Source organism: Aquarana catesbeiana, linkage group LG05 (genome assembly GCF_042186555.1).
Source record: "Aquarana catesbeiana isolate 2022-GZ linkage group LG05, ASM4218655v1, whole genome shotgun sequence".
Taxonomy (NCBI): domain Eukaryota; kingdom Metazoa; phylum Chordata; class Amphibia; order Anura; family Ranidae; genus Aquarana; species Aquarana catesbeiana.
Genome location: NC_133328.1, coordinates 63,308,919 through 63,331,649, shown reverse-complemented (window position 1 = coordinate 63,331,649; position 22,731 = coordinate 63,308,919). Strand labels below are relative to the sequence as shown.

The 22,731-nt window shown below is 41.5% G+C and overlaps 1 protein-coding gene across 4 annotated transcripts in view; it reads right to left on the bottom strand.

The window, feature by feature from the left end:
• Nucleotides 1–22,731, bottom strand: part of LOC141144295 (mycocerosic acid synthase-like) — a 59,714-nt gene that overhangs the window by 21,519 nt on the left and 15,464 nt on the right. For all 4 annotated transcript variants that reach the window (XM_073629826.1, XM_073629828.1, XM_073629829.1 and 1 more), the window contains exons 3-4: nucleotides 8,939–9,092; nucleotides 738–898 (exon numbers count right to left, since the gene is read on the bottom strand). In XM_073629826.1, coding sequence (XP_073485927.1) covers nucleotides 738–898; nucleotides 8,939–9,092 — 315 coding nt within the window. The remainder of the gene's footprint in view (nucleotides 1–737; nucleotides 899–8,938; nucleotides 9,093–22,731) is intronic.

Genomic DNA, 22,731 nt, shown 5'->3' with positions numbered 1-22,731 from the left:
TCTAATCATTAAAGCGGGGTTCCACCCAAATTTTGAACATTATCTCTATGCATTCTCTTCCTTGCCTAGATGCTGACATGCTGTGTAAAAAAATTTAAATCGCCGTAATTACCTTTTTTTTTTCTAATCTTCTTAGCACTTCCTGGTTTTCCTCCCATGGGAGTAGGCGTGTTTCTAGCCTCTCCCAGACCCCCACAGTCCCCTGGGAGCTAGTCTCAGGCTTCCCAGCATGCATTGTGCAACAGCATCATCACAACATCTCGTTGAATGCTGGGAGCACAGCATTCACCGCATCCAGGAAATACATGCTTGTGGGCTTCAAATGCCCACAATGAAGATGGAAACTGCCTTCAGTGAATTTTATAAGTTATTCTTTACAACGAAATCGGACACAGGCGGACTTATTACACAGAACATGTGAGTAGATAATCATGAGAAGAAAAGTTTGTGAATGAACTCCAAAAAAAAAAAAACGATAGATAGGTGGACCCCCGCTTTAACATGGTTGTTTGATATCACTTTGTTTCTTGCGTTCAACAAAGAATCGATAAACAGTATAATTTCTAGGCAAACAGAATTCATCACCCACTTATTCCTGATTTCCTAAATTCCTGATTTGGTTACCATGGATTCCTGCACATTGGACATCATTGTTCTTTGTGTGGCAGACCTGAATTACTACTGAAATCTCAGATGTTGACAAGATATTTTTGGCAGCATAAATTATTTTTGTTTACCTATGTAGACTCCAGTATTGCTTCCACTGATGCTCTCCATGGCATAACCAGCATCTTCCAGAGCCCTGTATGTACACTGCAGCAATAATTTGTGCTGTGGATCCATGTGATCAGACTCAGCATTATGAATTCCAAACAGTTTGTTGTCAAACATATGAATTCTAGGATACAGAAACAAGGGTCATTTTAGTGGTACTCGCTCATTTTAGATATTGAAATGGTAGAGAGAGATTCTTGGAACTACAGTATTATAAACACAAAGGATCCAGAAGTCACGACTCGGGCATGTATGGCTTACTGCAGGAAGTGTACTAGCACATGCATGCAAACATATTAGTGTGCACGCTAAGCAGCGCATGCGCACGCACATGTGAACACTTAACACTGTCTTTGGCATCAAATGGCCTATTTAAGCTGGATTGTGACATGAACAGATTGCTGAGGGGTCTTCAACTCGTCCCTGCTTTACCTGTGCTCTGACCAGCTAGATTTGCCTTCCTGTGCACAACCCATCTTACCCCTGACCTGTCACTGGATTCCTGCCTACCTGTTGTGACCTCAGCTTCTACATTCCTGTACCTTGCTGACCAGATGTGTACTGATCCCAACTTGTATCCTGACTCTGCCTCTGCTTGATGTACCTGTACCTTGTTGCCTGGCTGTTGATGACCTTTTGGCTTATGTCCTGGCTACACTCCTGTCTGCTGATCAAGTGTCACCGTGTTCTGGTCTCTGGACCCTGTCTGGAGATCCACAGTCAGCTGCATCCTGCAACCAACAGCTGGTGTTGCCCGCTACACCAGACCTCGTGCCACTCTGTGTCCTCAGCTTCTGTCACCACCATCAGAGGTGTTGGACAAGAGGTGTACGAAAAGCCCCCTTTCACTCTCGATCTCCACCAGGTACGTGACAAAGGGTTTTTATACATTTAAACTTATTTGGGTTTATCTTGTTACCATTTTATCAGGTTGTTCCACAATTTTCTTAGTTATGTATTAAGATATGAGTGGACATTTAGAATAACTGAACTGCCTTCTCGATAATGTTAGCCTTGCATTAACACCCTTGTTGTCTAGTTAATATTGTGCGGTCATGCAACACTGTACACAAATGAAATTTATATAATTTTGTTTCACACAAATAGAGCTTTCTTCTGGTGGTATTTGATCACCACTGGGTTTTTTTATTTTTTTGCGCTATAAATGAACAAAGGCCAAAAAGTTTGAAAAAAAGGCATAATTTTTAACTTTTTGCTATAAAACATATCCAATAATATTTTTTTTTAAAAGTTCTTCATAAATTTAGGCCAAAATGTATTCTGCTACATGTCTTTGGTAAAATAAATTCCAATAGGTGTATATTGATTGGTTTATGCGAAAGTTGTGGCATCTACAAAAGATGGTATATACTGTTTTTTTTATCCTTTTTATACTAGTAATGGCAGCGATCAGCGACTTATAGCAGGACCGTGATAGTGTGGCAGACAATCTAACACTAACTGACACTGAGTGGGAACTGACTAACTGACACCGACATCACCAGTGACACTAATACAGTGATCAGTGCTAATAATATCACTGTCACTGTACTAATGACACTGGGTAGGAAGGGGTTAACATCTGGGGCAATCAAAGGGTTAACTGTGTGCCTAGCAAGTGTTATTGTGTTAACTGTGAGCTGTTTTTACTAGGGGATGTGACGATTTTTACCCCCTACAGGGAGACAAAAACCGGCACATCCCCGCTGTCAGTAGAGATATCTGTGTTGTTTCCGATCGGCGAGTACTGGCTTTGAATCATAGGCCAAGACTGGCTGATTGGCATTTAAGGGAGCTAGTGAGAGTGCAGCCGGGTGTAAGGGTGCGAGCACGCACCCCCTACCCTGAAATAAGCAATCACCTATATATAAGTGATTCAGCACAGATAGCTCAAACTGTAGCAGTAAAACTACAGTGCACAGTTGGCAAGCGGTTAACGGGGCTTGGAGACACCACTCGCCACCGACGGGGGTAAACAGCCATTGGGCATGGCTGTTTACCACGTGATCGGCTGTGATGAAGTCACAGACAATGACAGTGGTACCGCCCCCATTGTGCACGGCGCGTGCGCGCGTTCGGGAGCGCGCCACGCGTGAATGCTCGTCACCAAGGATGGTAAACAGCCATTGGCTGGTGGCTGTTTACCACTTGATCGGCTGTGATCCTTTCACAGCCAATCACTAAATGTAAACCCAGAGTGGTAACTAGCTGTTACCAGCTCTTCTCTCCTCACACATTGTTTCCAGTGTGAGGAGAGAAGAGCCAGGAGCAATGAGTTACCGATCTGTGTTTGTATTGTACTGCACCAAGCACAACACTTGTCCCATCGCCCCCCCCATTGTCATCTGTCACCCGACAGTCACCACAGTCACCCCCATAAAGTGCACCTGTCGCATAAGAGACTGCCATCAGTGACTGTCAGTGGTGCACCTGTCACCCATCAGCCATCACCCGCCACCCATTAGTGACCGTCAGCCATCACCCGTCACCCATCAGTGACCATCAGCCGTCACCTGTCAGCCATCACCCGTCACCCATCAGTGACCATCAGCCATCACCGGTCACCAATCAGTGACCGTCAGCCATTACCCATCACCCATCAGTGACCGTCAGCCATCACCCGTCACCCATCAGTGACCGTCAGCCATCACCCGTCAGCCGTCACCCATCAGTGACCATCAGCCATCATCCGTCACCCATCAGTGACGTCAGCCATTACCCGTCACCCATCAGTGACCGTCAGCCATCACCCATCAGTGACTGTCAGCCGTCACCCATCAGCCATCACCCGTCACCCATCAGTGACCATCAGCCATCACCCGTCACCCATCAGTGACCGTCAGCGGTGCACCCATCACCCATCAGTGACCATCAGCAGTGCACCCATCACCCATCAGTGACCGTGGCCTATCACCCATCTGTGACCATCACCCATCAGTGACCATCACCCGTCACCGTCCGTGGCCTGTCACACCGTCATCACCTATAGTGAACATCACCTGCCACCCATCTCACAGCCCATCAGTGACCATCACCTGCCACCTGTCACACAGCCATCAGAGTCATGTCTAAAAGAGTTTACAACAGTGAGGAGGCGTTCCAGATCCTCTCCATGACTGATGAGAGCAACGGGGAGTTCTCATCAGATTCCAATTCTGATTCCGAATAGTGAATCGGCAAATGATTCTGAGGAAGAATGGGTCCCTCCTAAAAGGGCACGGCACTCTGGAAACCAGAATTATATTCCCAGGCCCAGTACCAGCGCTGCCGCCAGCGATAGGCCCCAGGAACAAATGCCCAGTACCAGCGCTGCCGCCGGCGATAGGCCCCAGGAACAAATGCCCAGACCCAGTACCAGTGCTGCCACATCACGCCTGAGTACCAGCACAGGAAATTCAAATCTCCCAACTACTGGAGTGTCACATCCCCAAGATCCAGGACCTCTAAATATATGCCAGATGGTCTTGCCAACCTAACATGGCTGCCATCCGACTCGAGATCACCAATTATTCCCCCTTTCACAGCACAGCCAGGTGTGCAGGCCAACACCCAAAATTTCTCAGAGATTGATTGCTTTCATCTGTTTTTGCCCGACACTTTGCTGCAATTCATTGTGGACCAGACAAATTTGTATGACTAGCAGTATATTGCCACCAACCCCCAATCATCCTATGCCCGTCCGTTTGAGTGGAGAGATCTGAATTTGGAGGAGTTCAAATTGTTTATGGGCCTCACCCTAAACATGGGGCTTACAAAAAAAAAAATGAAGGACATGCCTATTGGTCCACCAACCCCATTTATTCTGCCGTAATGGCCAGGTCCTGATACGAAATGATAATGCGCTTTCTTCATTGTTGACAACACCAACAACAGTGCCCTCCCTGCAATCATCCAAATTACGACAAATTATATAAACTTTGCCCACTGATAAAATTCTTTTCCCAACAATTTGCAGAACTCTATGTCCCCGATCAGAATATATGTGTCGACGAGTCCCTGGTACCCTCTTCAGGACAGCTAGGAATAAAGCAATATATTCCTAGCAAAAGGGCCAGATACGGAGTAAAATTATACAAGCTCTGTGAGAGAGCCACAGGATATTTGTATGCTTTCCGCATATATGAAGGAAAAGATTCCCAGCTCCAGCCCCCTGAATGCCCGGCCTACATGGGCACAACTGGAAAGATCGTATGGGACTTGGCATACCCACTTCTAAACAAAGGATATCACATATACCTTGACAATTTCTACACTGGCCTGCCCCTTTTCAAACACCTATACATTGCAAAAACCCTGGCCTGCGGAACCTCCAGAAAAAATAGGAAGGGCTTCCCGCAATCACTAGCAAACAAAAAGCTGCAAAGGGGGGAAAGAGCAGCATTGAGATGCAATGAAGTGCTGGCCTTTAGGTGGAAGGATAGAAGGGACGTGTACATGATATCCACCATCCATGATGACACTACAATTGAGGTTCAAAGCAGACGAGGTCCCATTGAAAAGCCAGTATCTGTCCAGGTTATAATCTCTACATGGGGGGGTGGATTTCAGTGATCAAATGATTCAGCCCTATTTGTCGATAAGGAGGTCCAGATGATTCTGGTACAAGAAGGTATCAATTTATCTCATCCATTTGGCCTTCGCTCTGAGGCTGTTTGCCGACTTCATGAGCGCCACTTTGCAACAAAAATGTTGCGTGTGCACCAAAAGAGGATTTATTAAAGATACCAGCTACCATTGTCCCCAGTGTCCCTCCCAACCTGGCCTTTGCATTGGTGAATGCTTCCAACTTTATCATACATCCCTAAAATATTAGCCCATATTTTTAACCATTTCTCCATTTTCATCATCTGTGCTGACCATTTTCCATGCTTCCCCAAATAACCATGCCACTGCCTTCCACGTGAACTGACCCTGGCCTGTTTTTTGACTATGCCTCTGCCTACCGTTTGGACTGCTTCCACGTGAACTGACCCTGGCCTGTTTTTTGACTATGCCTCTGCCTACCGTTTGGACTGCTGCCACGTGAACTGACCCTGGCCTGTTTTGTGACTATGCCTTTGCCTACTGTTTGGACTGCCTCCACGTGAACTGACCCTGGCCTGTTTTATCAACTACGCTACTGCCTACCGCTTGGACTGCTTGCACGTGAACTGACCCTGGCCTGTTTTATGGACTATGCTTTTGCCTACCGCTTGGACTGATCTGTTGCCCTGCTACTGTAGTACACAGGGATCTCACATATGTGAGGGGCTCCAGAATTGTTTATCCGGATGGAGAAAACTATTTTTTTTTGTTCTCTCCGGGTTTTGGAATTTCCGGATTAGGATCTGGAGTCTGGAGGCTTCATAGAGATTTGAGTGGGTCGAAGCCTCTACCCCTGTGCCCCTGTGCACAGGTCTTTGATTGCGGCCCTCAGCCTGCTGCTGACTTACTGCCATCATGCCTCTGCCTGCCGCATGAACGGACCACACCGCTACCTGGACTATGCAAATAATTTGCTGTAGCAAGAGGCAGTATGTTTATGAAGGGCTGGAGAGCAGTACAATGAGTGTCTGCAGGTAACAGTGTACCAGGACCAATATTATGGCTGTGCTGGCTGTCTCTGCCTGGACAATTTCTATGGACTGTGCTGTGCCGACAATATCCTTGTGCTGACTATAGACAATATTTATGCCTGCTGCCTGGATAATTACTATTGCTGTCACTAAGCACATCCCTGCCTGCTGCCTGGACCAGTGCTCTCCTCTGTGGATACTACTAAAAGCACAGGTAATGCTTTTTTTTTACCCTTTCCGCAATAGAATTTATTTTGGATTGTAATTCTTGGTATGTACATGCTATGTGTTAGAAATATAAAGGGCCTTCAAAAATGATAGGTCGCCAGGAAATTATATATGTCATTTTTGCTCCTAGAATGCCTGATGGTACTACTTGGATGCTGGGCTTCTGTATGTGGCCAGGCTGTGTAAAAGGCTCACACATGTGGTATCACCATACTCAGGAGGAGTAGCAGAATGTATTTTGGGGTGTCATTTTTGCTATGTACATGCTATGTGTTAGAAATATCTGATAAATGGTCAACTTTGTGTAAAAAAATGCGTTTTCATTTTTTTCCACACTTTCCAAAAACTTCTGGAAAAAAATGAACCATTTAAAAGACTCATTATGCCTCATAGAATATACGTTGGGGCGTTTGCTTTCCAAAATGCGGTCATTTTGGGGGCAATTCCATTGTCCTGGTGCTCCAGGGCCTTCAAAAGTGTAATAGGTGGTTGAGAAATGAGATGTGTCATTTATGCTTGTAGAACGCCTGAAGATGCTACTTCAATGTTGGGCCTTTGTATGTGGCCAGGCTGTGTAAAAGTCTCACACATGTGGTATCGCCATACTCAGGAGGAGTAGCAGAATGTATTTTGGGGTGTCGTCTTTGCTATGCACATGCTATGTGTTGGAAATCTCTGATAAATGGACAACTTTGTGTAAAAAAAAATGCGTTTTCATTTTTTTTCCACATTTTCCAAAAACTTCTGGAAAAAAATGAACCATTCAAAAGACTCATTATGCCTCATACATTATACATTGGGGTGTTTGCTTTCCAAAATGGGGTCATTTTGGGGGCAATTCCATTGTCCTGGTGCTCCAGGGCCTTCAAAAGTGTAATAGGTGGTTGAGAAATGAGATGTCATTTATGCTTGTAGAACGCCTGAAGGTGCTACTTCAATGTTGGGCCTTTGTATGTGGCCAGGCTGTGTAAAAGTCTCACACATGTGATATGACCATACTCGGGAAGAGTAGCAGAATGTATTTTGGGGTGTAATTTGTTGTATGCATATGCTCTGTGAGAGAAATAACCTGTTAATATGACAATTTTGTAAAAAAAAAATAATCTTAAATTTGCAAAGAATTGTGGGAAAAAATTACAACTCCAAAAAACTCACCATGCTACTTAATACCTTGGAATGTCTACTTTCTAAAAAGGGGTCATTTGGGGGGTATTTGTACTTTCCTGACTTGTTATTGTCTCAAAAAATGAGATAGGCCTTCAGTACATCAGGTGTGATCAGATGTGATCAATTTTCAGTGATTGGCACCATAGATTGTAGACTCTATAACTTTCACAAAGACCAAATAATTTACACTTATTTGAGTTATTTTTACCGAAGATATGTAGCAGTATAAATTTTGGGCAAAATTTATGAAGAAAAATTACTAATTTGCAAAATTTTATGACAGCAAAAAAGAAAAGGGCATTTTTTCACAAAATTTACTGACTTTTTTATTTATAGCACAAAAAAATAAAAAACCCACTAGTGATTAAATACCACCAAAAGAAAGCTCTATTTGTGTGAAAAAAAGGATGCAAATTTCATATGGGTACAGTGTTGCATAATTGTCGTTCAAAGTGTGAGAGCGCTGAAAGCTGAAAATGGTCTGGGCAGGAAGGGGGTGTAAGTGCACTGTATTGAGGTGGTTAAACAAAATAATAATGAAACTGTTCAACTCCATATGCTTTTTAGCCAATGTTAAAGAGTAACTCCACTTTTGTTGTGGAAAAAAAAACCTTCTGGGTAATCAATGTTCATTGCAAGGATTTAACAAACTTTTTTGCAAAGTCATACCTGTCTGCTCTGAAGAAAAAGCTGTTTGTTCTTACATTGATGGCCAGTGTAGAAAGTTCCTGTGTACATTGGTGGTCAGTGGAGAAGTTCTTCTGGTACATTGGTGGTACATTGGTACATTGGTGGTCACTATAGTGGCCCCCTTTTTTTTAGTGATCAGTGGATCAGTGCACCAATTACATTGGTGTTCATTGGAGAAGTGCCTCTGTTACATTGGTAGTCAGTAGAGACATGCCCTCTTACACTGGGAGTCAATGACAGATCTTCCTACAAACAAGTTTTTAGATCTGTAGTGGAAGAAAGGAGGTCACTGGGCACACCAGCCTCTTCAGGGGAAACAATATTGTTCGGCCAAAAAGATCCATCCCAGTTGATCAATCCTACCCCAAGCAACCTCAGACAGGAAACTTCAGTCAGGAGTTGTGGAAGGACTAACAAAATCCACACTGAAACTTTATCAGATTGCACCACAAACAGATACAATGTTCTCTATGTGACACAACCATTTCAAGGCTGAGTTATTAATATTTACAGAATACACTTACCCGTTTACAATAGCTGCTCGATTGGTGCATATTTTGCCCGGCTTGTTGTAATCTGAGTCGTACCAGTGTTTGGTGGTAAATCTTTCTTCAGGTATCTCAACTGTGCAGTTCCTTCCTTCAGCAATAACTTTCCAAAAGTTATCAATTCCCTCTCCTAATAAATAGAAAAATCAACAGCATAAACAGCATTATAAATCTAATCCACAAATTAAATTATAATCATTTTAATATAAACTTTACATAAGCTGTGACCCATATACCCCTATATATACACCCATTTATGCTGAAGAGAAAGGATTTCAGAAGAATGAGAAGGCAAAACCTCAGAAACAGTGTAGGCAGAAGCTCAACAAGCAATTTTCACCACAGTCATGCATCAAATGGCCAAGCACCATTACTGAACTGTACATACAGTCAGGTCCATAAATATTGGGACATCGACACAATTCTAATCTTTTTGGCTCTATACACCACCACCATGGATTTGAAATGAAACAAACAAGATGTGCTTTAACTGCAGACTTTTAGCTTTAATTTGAGGGTATTTACACCCAAATCAGGTGAACGGTGTAGGAATTACAACAGTTTGTATATATGCCTGCCACTTTTTAAGGGACCAAAAGTAATGGCACAGATTAACAATCATCCATCAAACTTTCACTTTTTAATACTTGGTTGCAAATTCTTTGCAGTCAATTACAGCCTGAAGTCTGGAACACATAGACATCACCAGACGCTGGGTTTCATCCCTGGTAATGCTCTGCCAGACCTCTACTGCAACTGTCTTCAGTTCTTGCTTGTTCTTGTGGCATTTTCCCTTCAGTTCTGTCTTCAGCAAGTGAAATGCATGCTCAATCGGATTCAGGTCAGGTGATTGACTTGGCCATTGCATAACATTCCACTTCTTTCCCTTAAAAAACTCTTTGGTTGCTTTCGCAGTTTGCTTCGGGTCATTGTCCATCTGCACTGTGAAGCGCCGTCCAATTAGTTCTGAAGCATTTTGCTGAATATGAGCAGATAATATTGCCTGAAACACTTCAGAATTCATCCTGCTGCTTTTGTCAGCAGTCACATCATCAATAAATACAAGAGAACCAGTTCCATTGGCAACCATACATGCCCACACCATGACACTACCACCACTATGCTTCACTGATGAGGTGGTATGCTTTGGATCATGAGCAGTTCCTTTCCTTCTCCATACTCTTCTCTTCCCATCACTCTGGTACAAGTTGATCTTGGTCTCATCTGTCCATAGGATGTTGTTCCAGAATTGTGAAGGCTTTTTTAGATGTTGTTTGGCAAACTCTAATCTGGCCTTCCTGTTTTTGAGGCTCACCAATGGTTTACATCTTGTGGTGAACCCTCTGTATTCACTCTAGCGAAGTCTTCTCTTGATTGTTGACTTTGACACGCATACACCTACCTCCTGGAGAGTGTTCTTGATCTGGCCAACTGTTGTGAAGGGTGTTTTCTTTACCAGGGAAAGAATTCTTCGGTCATCCACCACAATTGTTTTCCGTGGTCTTCCGGGTCTTTTGGTGTTGCTGAGCTCACCGATGCGTTCTTTCTTTTTAAGAATGTTCCAAACAGTCAATTTGGCCACACCTAATGTTTTTGCTATCTCTCTGATGGGTTTGTTTTATTTTTTCAGCCTAATGATGGCTTGCTTCACTGATAGTGACAGCTCTTTGGATCTCATATTGAGAGTTGACAGCAACAGATTCCAAATGCAAATAGCACACTTGAAATTAACTCTGGACCTTTTATCTGCTCATTGTAAATGGGATAATGAGGGAATAACACACACCTGGCCATGGAACAGCTGAGCAGCCAATTGTCCCATTACTTTTGGTCCCTTAAAAAGTGGGAGGCACATATACAAACTGTTGTTAGTCCTACACCGTTCACCTGATTTGGATGTAAATACCTTCGAATTAAAGCTGAAAGTCTGCAGTTAAAGCACATCTTGTTCGTTTCACTTCAAATCCATTGTGGTGGTGTATAGAGCCAAAAAGATTAGAATTGTGTCGATGTCCCAATATTTATGGACCTGACTGTATGTAAATAGATTTCGGAACAAGTCAATTCACAAGCAAAAGTGCATCTTTTTCCTGTGTAGATGTCAAAACAATGGCCTCTTTTCAAGCTTGCAGTAACAAACCAGTTGAGGTATAAAACAGTTATAGTATATGGTTTACCAAAATAACTTATAAAGTATTTTTAAATTAGCTGAATTAAGTTCATCTTTATAAAAAACCTGCCTATGTAGGTAAGGGATGTTTGTAGATTAAAACAAACTGTGCTCTGACTACAGATCAATAATACCCTTGCTATAGGTGTAGGCCATTTACATACCTTATGAAGCCTGATTGGAATACTCCCAGGATGTTGCTAAGTGAGGCCTAGTCATCATTGCTCACCTCCACCATCACAGGAGTAAGCTCTTTCTCTGATTCAAACCCCCTCTCCCATTGTGCAGTAGCTTTGAGCTCAGCATTTGAGAGCTCTCTCCTGTGATGGTGGAGGATGACTAGGCCTTACTTAGCAACGTGCTGGAGTACTTAGCAATGTCTTGGGAGTATTCCAGTCAGGTTTCATAAGGTATGTAAATGGCCTACACCTATAGAAGAGCTTTATTCAACTTTAGTCAGAGCTGCACAGTTTGTTTTCATCTATAGACACCCCTTACCTGCATAGGTAGTTTTGTGGTAAAGGTGAACTATCCCTTTAACCACTTCAGCCCCGGAAGATTTGGCTGCTGAATGACCAGGCCATTTTTTGCGATTCGGCACTGCGTCGCTTTAACTAACAATTGCTTCACCCAAACAAAATTGATGTCCTTTTTTTCCCCAAAATAGAGCTTTCTTTTGGTGGTATTTGATCACCTCTGCGGTTTTTATTTTTTGCACTATAAACAAAAAAAGAGCGACAATTTTGAAAAAAACACAATATTTTGTACTTTTTGCTATAATAAATGTCCCCATTTTTATTTAAAAAAAACAAATTTTTTCTCAGTCATATGTATTCTTCTACATATTTTTGGTAGAAAAAAACTCAATAAGTGTATATTGATTGGTTGAGAACGTCAGCCTATGACAAAACGCGTTTGGAAGGGAAGTGCTGACGTCACCACGCTGCCTCACAGAGGACGGGAGTTTTGTTTGTATGCCGGCTGGTGTTGTGATTTTATCCTACTACACTGTAAGTGTTTTTTTCTCTATGCGCAATAAATAGCTTGTACATATTACACTATTTGCCATCATTCTTTATACACATGTATTGCGGAGCACGAGTTATGGATGGTACAATGGATCCCCGCAACCCCATGTCAGGAAGCCGGTCCTGTGATTAAATCAATCTGCCATAAAGAGCCTGCTGTCTGGTAAGCAGGTCTTTTATGCGGTTTGCAGCACTTCGGTTTTTCCTTTCATTTGTTTTTTGTTGACTAATTACATGCTCCAATCTATATTGTATCTGGTAAGCGGCCTCAGATCTGCACCTTGGTATTCCTTCACTTCTTTTTGCTAAATTAGTTACATGCTCCATTTTCAATTAAATCTGGTAAGCGGCCTCAGATCCCTTCCTTTTCATCTATCATCTGGTGTTTTATCACATGCCTTTTTGGTGTTATTTCTGGTAAGCGGCTTTTTTTGGATGTTTTTTGCACTAGCCCTTTACACACGAAGTTTTTTATATTTGATGTCACTCACCTCATTGTCCCTTTTTGGGCTTATGGCACTAAATATTGTATGAGTTTTATGATTTATCACTGGTGGAGTGTCATTTTTTATTTTTATAAATACCTATCCATGTCAGTATTACGCTATGTTATTTAAAACTTTTTCTGGGTTCAACCTTCGTGGATCCGATCTGGTCTGTGAGTGATTTCTGTCTAGGACGTATCCGGAAAGGTTCCCCAAAGGCCCAGGCTGGGTTTATAGACACCTGTCTTATTTGGCTTGCTATCTGGTAAGCATTCCATCCTACAGGAAGTGTGATACCTGAACATTGGCTATTGATCATTAACAACAACCATTTTTCACCATACATTCAATTAATATATCGGTGTTGGACATTTATCACAAGGACTATTTTTTTACTAATATTTGATTGATTATCATCATTATCAGTTTTTAAGCGCGGCTTTTTTGTTTAATTGATTGGTTTGCGCAAAAGTTATAGCGTCTACAAAATAGGGGATAGATTTATGGCATTTTTATAATTATTTATTTTTTTTACTAGTAATGGCAGCGATCTGCGATTTTTATCAGGACTGGCGGATACATCGGACACTTTTGACACATTTTTGGGACCATTGGCATTTATACAGCAATCAGTGCTATAAAAATGCACTGATTACTGTAAAAATGTCACTGGCAGGGAAGGGGTTAACACTAGGGGGCGATCAAGGGGTTAACTCTGTTCCCTGTTTGTGTTTCTAACTGTAGGGGAAGGGGACTGACCTAGAGGAAGTGACGGATTGTGGTTCCTAGCTAATAGGAACTCACGATCTGTCACACCTCACAGAACAGATCAGGGATTTGTGTGTTTACACACACTCGTCCCTGTTCTGCCTCTCGTGCCCACGATCACTCTTGGCCGGTGGTCATCGTGACCGTCGGCCACGAGCATCGGCACCCCCACTGTGTGCCTGCTATCCCAATCCTGGGAGCTGACGTATAGCTAGGATGGCTCACGAGATCGTGCCGACCCGCCTCAGTAAAATGATGGTGGCTGGTCGGCAAGCGGTTAAAGAAAGGTTTTAACTGAATTGAAGGTGTTTGTGTTGTTGGCTGTGATGTGAGAATGTTTGATTATCATCCTTTGAAAGTTGCAATGAGTATAACAAAATATGTAACAAGGAAATAAAGTTAGCATTTTGGGGCCAAAAACATGCATGCATCATACACACTAGCAGGAGAGCAGCTGGGGGAGTTAATGGTGGAGAGGGATCTGGGTGTTCTGGTAGATCATAGACTTAATAATAGCATGCAATACCACTCTGCAGTTTTTAAAGCTAGCAAAATACTTTACTGTATGAAAAAAGGCATAGACTCCAGACAGACATCTTTTTACCCCTGTACAAATGATTAATAAGATCTTCTCTAGAATATGCACTTCAGTTTTGGGCACCAGTTCACAAAATGGATATTGGTGAGCTGGAAAGAGTGCAGAGAAGGGCAAACTAACTGACAAGAGGCATGGAGGAATTCAGATATGAGGAAAGATTTTAATTTATTCTCTCCTGAGAAGAGGACATTAAGGAGGTATATGATTAGCATGTATAAATAGATAGGGGTTCCATATAGTGAACTTGGTGTAGAGTTATTCACTTTCACCTCATTACAGATGACACAGGGGTACTCTTTATGTCTGGAAGAAACAAGATTTAACCTTCGCATAAGGAAAGGCTTCTTCAATGTAAGAGGTGTGAAAATGTACAATAGACTCCCTCAAGAACTGGCTCTGGCCAGCTAAGTGGATGTTTTATAAAGTAAAAAGAAAAAAACCAAAGTGCCAAAGAAATCTAAATATTAATATGAATAAGTGATAACATAAAAATTGCCAATTGACAGCTGCAGTGAATAAAACTTCGCAAGTGCAAAATGATACTGGTAGAGAAAATAAATATACCGCGCTAAGTGTAAAAAATGTTAAATAAATAACACATTTGAAACCGATGCGACTTTGAAAAAAATCGCTAAAAAGTCCCATGCAGATAATTGGTTACAAACATCAATAATCTTGAAGCAATACAAATTCCAAATCCCAAGTAAAATGCTCGTGCTCTACAAAGTGGAAACAAATCCGTGCTTGATAAGTGCTTGACATGTGCTCACAAGACTGTGCCCCCACATAGATGTGAACTCACCCCTCCAAATGGATCAACTATTTCTAGTTTGTTTAAACACACATGTGGGACAGTCCCCGTGGATTTTCTGTGGGCTGATGTGGTTTAAAATAGTTGTTTCCTCATATGAATGGACGTATTAAAGCGTGCCTCGTTCCTCTATGTACTAGCATTGTTTGGGGCAGATGTTCCTCATAAAAATGACAGAAAAAGCCTCATTGCGCAGCAATGTTTAAAACATTTATTCCAGATAAAAAAACATGGTGGTAAACTCACATGTAAGGGTGCCTAAAAGCCTGGCACCCAGTGTGAACAGCAGGTAAGTTCCTAGGAAATCTGCCCATAAGCAGTGGCACTTTTGCACTTGCAAAGTTTTATTTACTGCAGCTGCCAATTGTCAATTTTTATGTTATCATTTATTCATATTAATATTTAGATTTCTTTGGCACTTTTTACTTTAGTTATCACTATACATAGTGTTTTCACTAGAGCAGCCATGGATTTATTTAACTGCATATGTAGATCCTTTCATGTGGGAGATCTATTCAAGAAAGCTGATGATATACAACATGATAATCTGGACCAGTGGTTCAAAGTACTTAAAACCTCTATGGACAAACAGATACGCACATGGTGGGATATTGCCACTATAAAGCAATACATTAGTGACAAGATCACACCTAGAAGCCTTGGGACTTAGGACCCAATGATGGAATGACTGAACAGCATTTGACTGATGAATGGATGGAGTTCTGCAGTCAATATGAACAGAAATGAATGGGGATCATTATAAATAGAAGAAAATGTAAGCTTAAGAATATAGAATAGAAAATCTCTGAATTAAAGAGACTTATGTCCCTATGGCTTTCCCCGTAACGGGTGACCCCGCCCCCTCTGATGTCAAGGGGAAAGCCACAGGGAAGTCCCCGTCAAGCCCCCGTGCGTCAGAAGGGGCGGGGTCACCGGGTGGCCCCGCTCTCCTTTATATAAGAAGTGTCAGAAGAGAAGCGTCACACAGCGGGAGCCTCCCATGGATGCGGAACGGCCCAAGAACGAAGCAGGGAAAAAGACGTTGCGGAGGAAGATGCCAGACAAGAACACCGGAGCAAGAAGCAGGGGATCGGAGGAAGAACCAGAGGAAGAATAAAATGGGGGAAGAAACCGAAGTAAGAAGGAAGGAAGAAGGAAGAAGACCCGAAGAAGATGGAAAGAATAGGACTTTAAATAAAGGAATTGTCAAAAACTGTCTCTTGTCATTTTTAACATTTTTGACACTTTTTTTGTGAAATGGTAGGGGTATTTTTGTACCCCATTACCATTTCACACAGGGGTGGTGGGATCTGGGGGTCCCCTTGTTAAAGGGGGCTTCCAGATTCCGATAAGCTCCCCGCCCGCAGACACCCACAACCACCGGCCAAGGGTTGTGAGGATGAGGCCCTTGTCCTCATCAACATGGGGACAAGGTGCTTTGGGGGCTACCTCAAAGCACCCTCCCAATGTTGAGGGCATGTGGCCTGGTACGGTTAAGGAGGGGGGCACTCTCTCGTCCCCCCCTCTTTTTCTGTGGCCTGCCAGGTTACGTGCTCAGATAAGGGTCTGGTATGGATTTTGAGGGGGTGCCGACGCAATTTTTTTTTTACATTTTGGTGCGGGGTTTCCCTAATATCCATACTAGACCTGAAGGGCCTGGTATGGAATTTAGGGGGACCCCCACACCATTTTTTTTTTTTAATATTGGTTCGTGGTTCCCCTGTGGGGAAATCCCATGCCGTTTTTATCAATGAACTTTTATATGTATTGTCAGACCGACAATTCATTAATAGCCGCGAGTAGTTTTAAATTACTTTTTTTCCTTTGAAATGCCATTTTGCTGTCAGACTGTTCTAAACACGGGAAACATGCGCCCCTTTACAGGCATACTATAGACACCCCCCAGGTACGAAATTTAAAGGAATATTACACTTTTATTGTTTTACTTTAAGCATCATTAAAATCACTGCTCCCGAAAAAACAGATGTTTTTAAAACTTCTTTTTGCATTGATACATGTCCCCTGGGGCAGGACCCAGGTCCCTAAACACTTTTTATGACAATACCATGCATATAAGCCTTTAAAATTAGCACTTTTGATTTCTCCCATAGACTTTTAAAGGGTGTTCTGAGGCTTTCGAATTTGCCGTGAACACCCCAAATTGTTCGCTGTTCAGTGAACTGGCGAACAGCCGATGTTCGAGTCGAACATGAGTTCAACTCGAACTCGAAGCTCATCCCTAGTCCCTCACAATACTCAGTTCCAACGCATAACAGTTATGAACTCCTACAATATACTCAATATCACTCGCCTGAACCTCAAAGAAGCCCCCCCAGAAATGCAGTGCATCCTCGGTGACGAAAGCATGTATAAAAAACTGAATAAAAACCCTACTAAGGAGCTGAAAATAGAATTGCAGGATTTGATAGATGAAGCAGGTGATGTTCTGAATAAAAGGGAAGCTAGGTATCTGGTCCCGGATGTACCTATCATGCCGGTGTTATATCAAGTACCAAAGGTACATAAAAATGCAGAAAAACCACTAGGGAGACCTATCCTTAGTGGGACAAACTGATTGTTTACAAGGCTGGGAGAATACATAGATGTGTACCTCCAGTCACTTGTGAGTAAAAGTCCCAGTTTCTTGAAGGACAGTAAGGATGTTATCAATCGTCTCCAACAAATTTTAGTAGATGACAACAACATACTGGTCACAATAGATGTGGAGTCACTATATACCAACATCCGACAAGCAGATGCCATAAAAGCGGTAAAATGGGCTATGAACAAGTTTACCAACTTAAAGTTTAAACAGAAACAATTTGTTCTTCGGAGCTTTAAATTGGCCATGATGAACAATTTTTCTGGTATGGGGCCAACACTATAACCATATCAAAGGGGTCTCGATGGGAGCGAAATACGCCCCGAGTGTCGCAAACATCTTCCTCAACAAGTGGGACGATGAGGCGATATATGGTAATATGTGGCCAAACCTATGAGCTTATTACAGGTATATAGATGACATACTGATTGAATGGCAAGGGACGGTAGAGACTCTTAATGAATTTGTTCAACATAATAATACTAACCATTATGGAATGAGATTCACCGTTAATATACATGATCAGCATGCAGATTTTTAAAATCTTCATATATTCAAAGATGGACTAAAACTCACTTTAAGGCTACCGATAGTTGCCATCACCCTCAATGGAAAACAGCAATCCCCAAAGGTCAATTTATTATTCATTTATTCATTCATTTTATTATTTATTCATATACGCAGAAATTGCTCAGTGTTCAAAGACTACATAGACCAAACCAATGTATTAATACAGAGATTCCTGGATAAGGGTTATACCCTTACCAGGTTGCTGGAAGTCAGAGAACTGGTGGGAAGAATAAACAGAGAAACACTTCTAGAAAGTAAACAAAAACAAGAAAAACATCCGAGACATCACTTTTATAACAGGCTTCAATAAGCAATACAAATACTTAGAGAAGATCTTTAAGAAGTATTGGCCAATCCTGCAAAAAGATCCTACACTTAAACTCATTTATCGCAGAGCCCCTGGGCTGAGAACCAGATTGGTTAAAAGTATTCCTGATCCTCCCAGTTGGGAAAGGACAACTATGTTCGACTTCAAGGATTTCTACGGGTGCAGGAGATGCTTGCCCTGTAGAAGCACTGAGGCTGCACCTAGGAAACGTATTCATTTTAAATCTAATCAAACCAACAAACAATATCCCATAAAAAGTTTTATCACATGCAATACCAGACACGTGGCCTATGTCCTAGAGTGCAGTTGTGGGCACCAGTACATAGGCCGTACGTATCGGACATTGGCCATACGTGCTGGGAAGCACATTGCCAACATACGCAATGGTTTCCCAGAACACAGCGTGTCAAATCATTTCAAAATGGTACATAACTGTGACCCGTCTACTTGATGTTTTTATGCTATTGATACTATAGACACTGGAGAGGTGCTAATATAGTTAAACAGATATCCCAAAACGAGTCTAGGTGGATTTTTGAACTCCAGACCCTCGCACTATTAGGGTTAAACAATGAGCTGCACCTCAATTGTTTTATAACTAATTTTAAAAATTTGCCAGTTTTGTTTTTGTTTTCTTTTTTTTTATTTTTCATATTTTTCTTATTTTTCTTTATTTTTTATATTTTTTGTATTTTTTTTATATATTTATCTTTTTCTTCCATCTACAAGCGTTTTGGATAATTACCACCCTGAGCCACTAGATGGCCTCAGATTAGCATTATGAAGGCAGAGAGACAAGTACCTATTTTCAACCACAAGATGGCACGAATGTGTATTTGTAGGTACAAATGAGTTTTTGATAGAGAAATAAAAGTTTGTTCAGGTGTGATGTTTTAAGTATGTGGTACACCGAATGTGTTATTAAAGAGATTGTGAGCACCCTAGAGTAAATAGTAGGTAAAAAATCCCAATAAATCCGGATTGGATATAATCACACATGTGACCTGAAGTGAGGGTATTTATACCCTCAACAAAAATGGCAGAACCACAATTTCCTGAAGATGGCTCGTCTGATACCAAATAGTTGGTCCATTTGGAGGGGTGAGTTCACATCTATATGGGGGCACCATCTTGTGAGCACATGTCAAGCACTTATCAAGCACGGATTCATATCCACTTTGTAGAGCACAAGCACTTTACTTGGGATTTGGAATTTTTATTGCTTCAAGGTTATTGATTTTTGCAACCAATTATCTGCATGGGACTTTTTAGCGATTTTTTTCAAAGTCGCATTTGGTTTCAAATGTGATATTTATTTAACATTTTTGACACTTAGCACGGGATGTTTTATAAAGGGCTGGATGCATTCCTAAATGCACAAAATATAACTGGATATTAACATTCAGAGTAACAATGACAGGGGTAGTTGATCCAGGTAATACCAGATTTTTAAAATTAATAAATTTGAAAAATATTGTTTTTTTTTTACTCTCTGCAATCAGCTTTGCATTGTTTTAATTAGTATGTCCAGAAGAGCATTATCTCTAGTTGGGGCTTCAACCATTTTACACATGAAATTGTCCTGCATTACATTCACGAAATGACGACCCTTAGTTGAGTGTTTAGTTCCGTCTGCCCAATGAATATCATAATAATTGAAGTTCCACAAGATTACATGATAACATGGTCCTGCCTTCCAGCCATTTCTAACTGTGAAATAAGTTGAGTCTCCACCTCCTTTTCAAGGTTAAGGAGACTATAGCATACACTCACTATTAATTTAACATTTGTTTTGTCCCTTTGAAGCCCCAGCCACAAAGACTCAACCTCTTCGCTAACCCCATTGGTAATGTTATTCTTCATAGTATTAATTGATGGGGGAGGGGTATGGTGGCGCTGCCAATTGTGTAAGATTAAATATGTGTGTCTGGTGTCTTACATCATAACATCCTCTACGTGCTCAGTGTAAGTGATGGTCCATATAAACTAATAAACATCATCTTTAATAAATATAATAATCAATATAAATAAAGTGCAAAGTGCTTATGGTGCAAAGCCTGACCATCAAATAGTTTCAGTTTATCAATTTGGACTAAATTCCTTAAACAACAGAAAATTAAATATAAGAATATAATCTTTGTTCTCTGGTGCAAAAAACAGTCCAAAAAATAGACAAAATTGTGTTCTAGTGTTGTAACTTCCAAAGTAGCTTGTGCATGAATCTGACACAATTTTCAGTGCAAAAAGGTGATTCACTTATGCTCCCCTCCTGGTTCCACACTCACCAGAAAGATGTACCCCTGCAGTGGTAAAGCACGCCCAAGCAGAGTTGCTTCTGATCTCAGTGCCGATATTGATTCCTCTTCCCCAATGGTTACGGTCATGTGGTAAGTTCACATATGGATGAATGGAGAAGATTGACACTCATAGCATGAATCTGTAAAAAATATGAGTTTATTTAATCAAAGGCAGGTTGTAACTTTTAAAACTGCACTATCAATAGTGCTGGAAGATCAGTACCAATCATTTACAGCTGAGAATCTGGGACAAAACCGGAAGTGACATGATGGCTCTCCAAGCTCTGCCTTATGCGTTTCATCATCCGACGTCATCAGAAGCTGCCTCTTCTGATGAATTTTCATCTGTGGAACACACGGCATCCCAGATTCTTGGCTGTAAACGATTGTTACTGATCTTCCAGCACTATTGATAGTGCGGTTTTAAAAGTTACAACCTGCCTTTGATTGAATAAACTCATATTTTTTACAGATTTACATAAACAACGCTATATCCTAAGTTCCTAATCCACTAAACTGTTGTTAATTACATAAAGGGTAAATTGTCTGGTGTTAAAAAATATCAGCAGTATATTCGTTTAACTACATTTTGTCATATGGTATGCATTGTTTGCTAATCTTTGTAAGTTACAAGTGTAAATGCCTATTTTCTTTCGAAGCCTATTGGTAGCAAGTTTGAGCCAACTCTCATTCAGATTAGGTTTCAGGCACACACACACTTGGAAGGCAAAGTCACACTAAAACAAAATGTTGTCACCCACTAAAGAAACAGACAAACCCACCGAGTCACAAGAAGTGCGGTCCAGCTCCAGAGAGCGAAGATTAACAGAAAAGGGCCAAGAGATGCACAAAGAAACAGTTAAGAAAAATGAAATAGCATTCAACAAGGCATATGACTCTTGGAAGGAGCTAGCAAAAGAAATTAGGATGAAGTTAAAGAACTTCTGCCTAGCCGAAGACCTTGATACAAGAATGAAAGAGATTAAAGCCAAAGAAGCGTTGGTACACCAACAGTATGAGTCCATTTGCCATAATCATTCCACTACCTCATATGTTGTTAAAAGAATGGATGCATGCACCACGTTAACAGCTGAAATCTGCAAACTCACCAACAAGCGGCTAGAGAATGTGGAGAAAACCTTTAACAATCAACTTGAGAAGGAAAGAGTGAGGATGGTACTTAATAAAGAAGAGCATGAGTCAGTCTTTGGAAACATGGAAATAGAAACTGTCCTCTCAGAGTCATTACCAGACTCTAGCTCAAGCTCGAGAGCTACTTCCAGATCTTCTGGCAAACACGCAGACGCAGAAGCCAACCTTGCAGCCAAGATAGAACAAGCTAAGCTGAGCAAAATTGAAGCAGAAATTAAACTTAGGTTAGAAGAGGAAAAGACAAGACTGCAACAGCTACAAGCAGAACATGAAGTCAAGGTAGCTGCAGCAAGAGTGAAAGCTTACAACGCCTATGATAGTTTTGAATATTGTGAATAGGAGACAGACTACAAGGTAAAAAATCTTTAAAAAAAAAATGAACCACAAACCTCATTGAATCCGAAAGCTGTGTCATTTCAACCTTCAAATACACTGCTTGAAGTGTCAAGACCACAAGAAAAAGGTAGTCTAATTCCAGGACTCACAAGTCTGCTCATCTCCAACCGTCTCCCTATACCTGAACCAACTGTATTTACAGGTGATCCTTTAAAGTTCATAGATTGGAAAATATCCTTTATGGTGCTGATTGATCAAAAAACAATCCCTGTGTGCGAAAAAATGCTGCACTTGAAGAGGTATCTCGGTGGTGAAGCTCATAAGGCAGTGGAAGGTTTCTTCTATCGGAATTCAGAAGACATTTATCTGGGTGCCTGGGGAATCCTACAGGACATTTATGGAGGTCCATTCATAGTGCAAAGAGCTTTCAGAGAAAGGCTGACCAAAGATATCAGTAAACGACCCTGTAGCACTAAGAGAGTTTGCGGGTTTCCTTCAAGGCTGTGTGGAGGCCATTCCCCATGTTAAAGGCCTAGCTATTCTAAATGATTGTGAAGAAAACCACAAGCTTCTCAAGAAACTGCTTGAATGGGTCGTGCGTAGATGGAGTTGCATCGTTCTGGA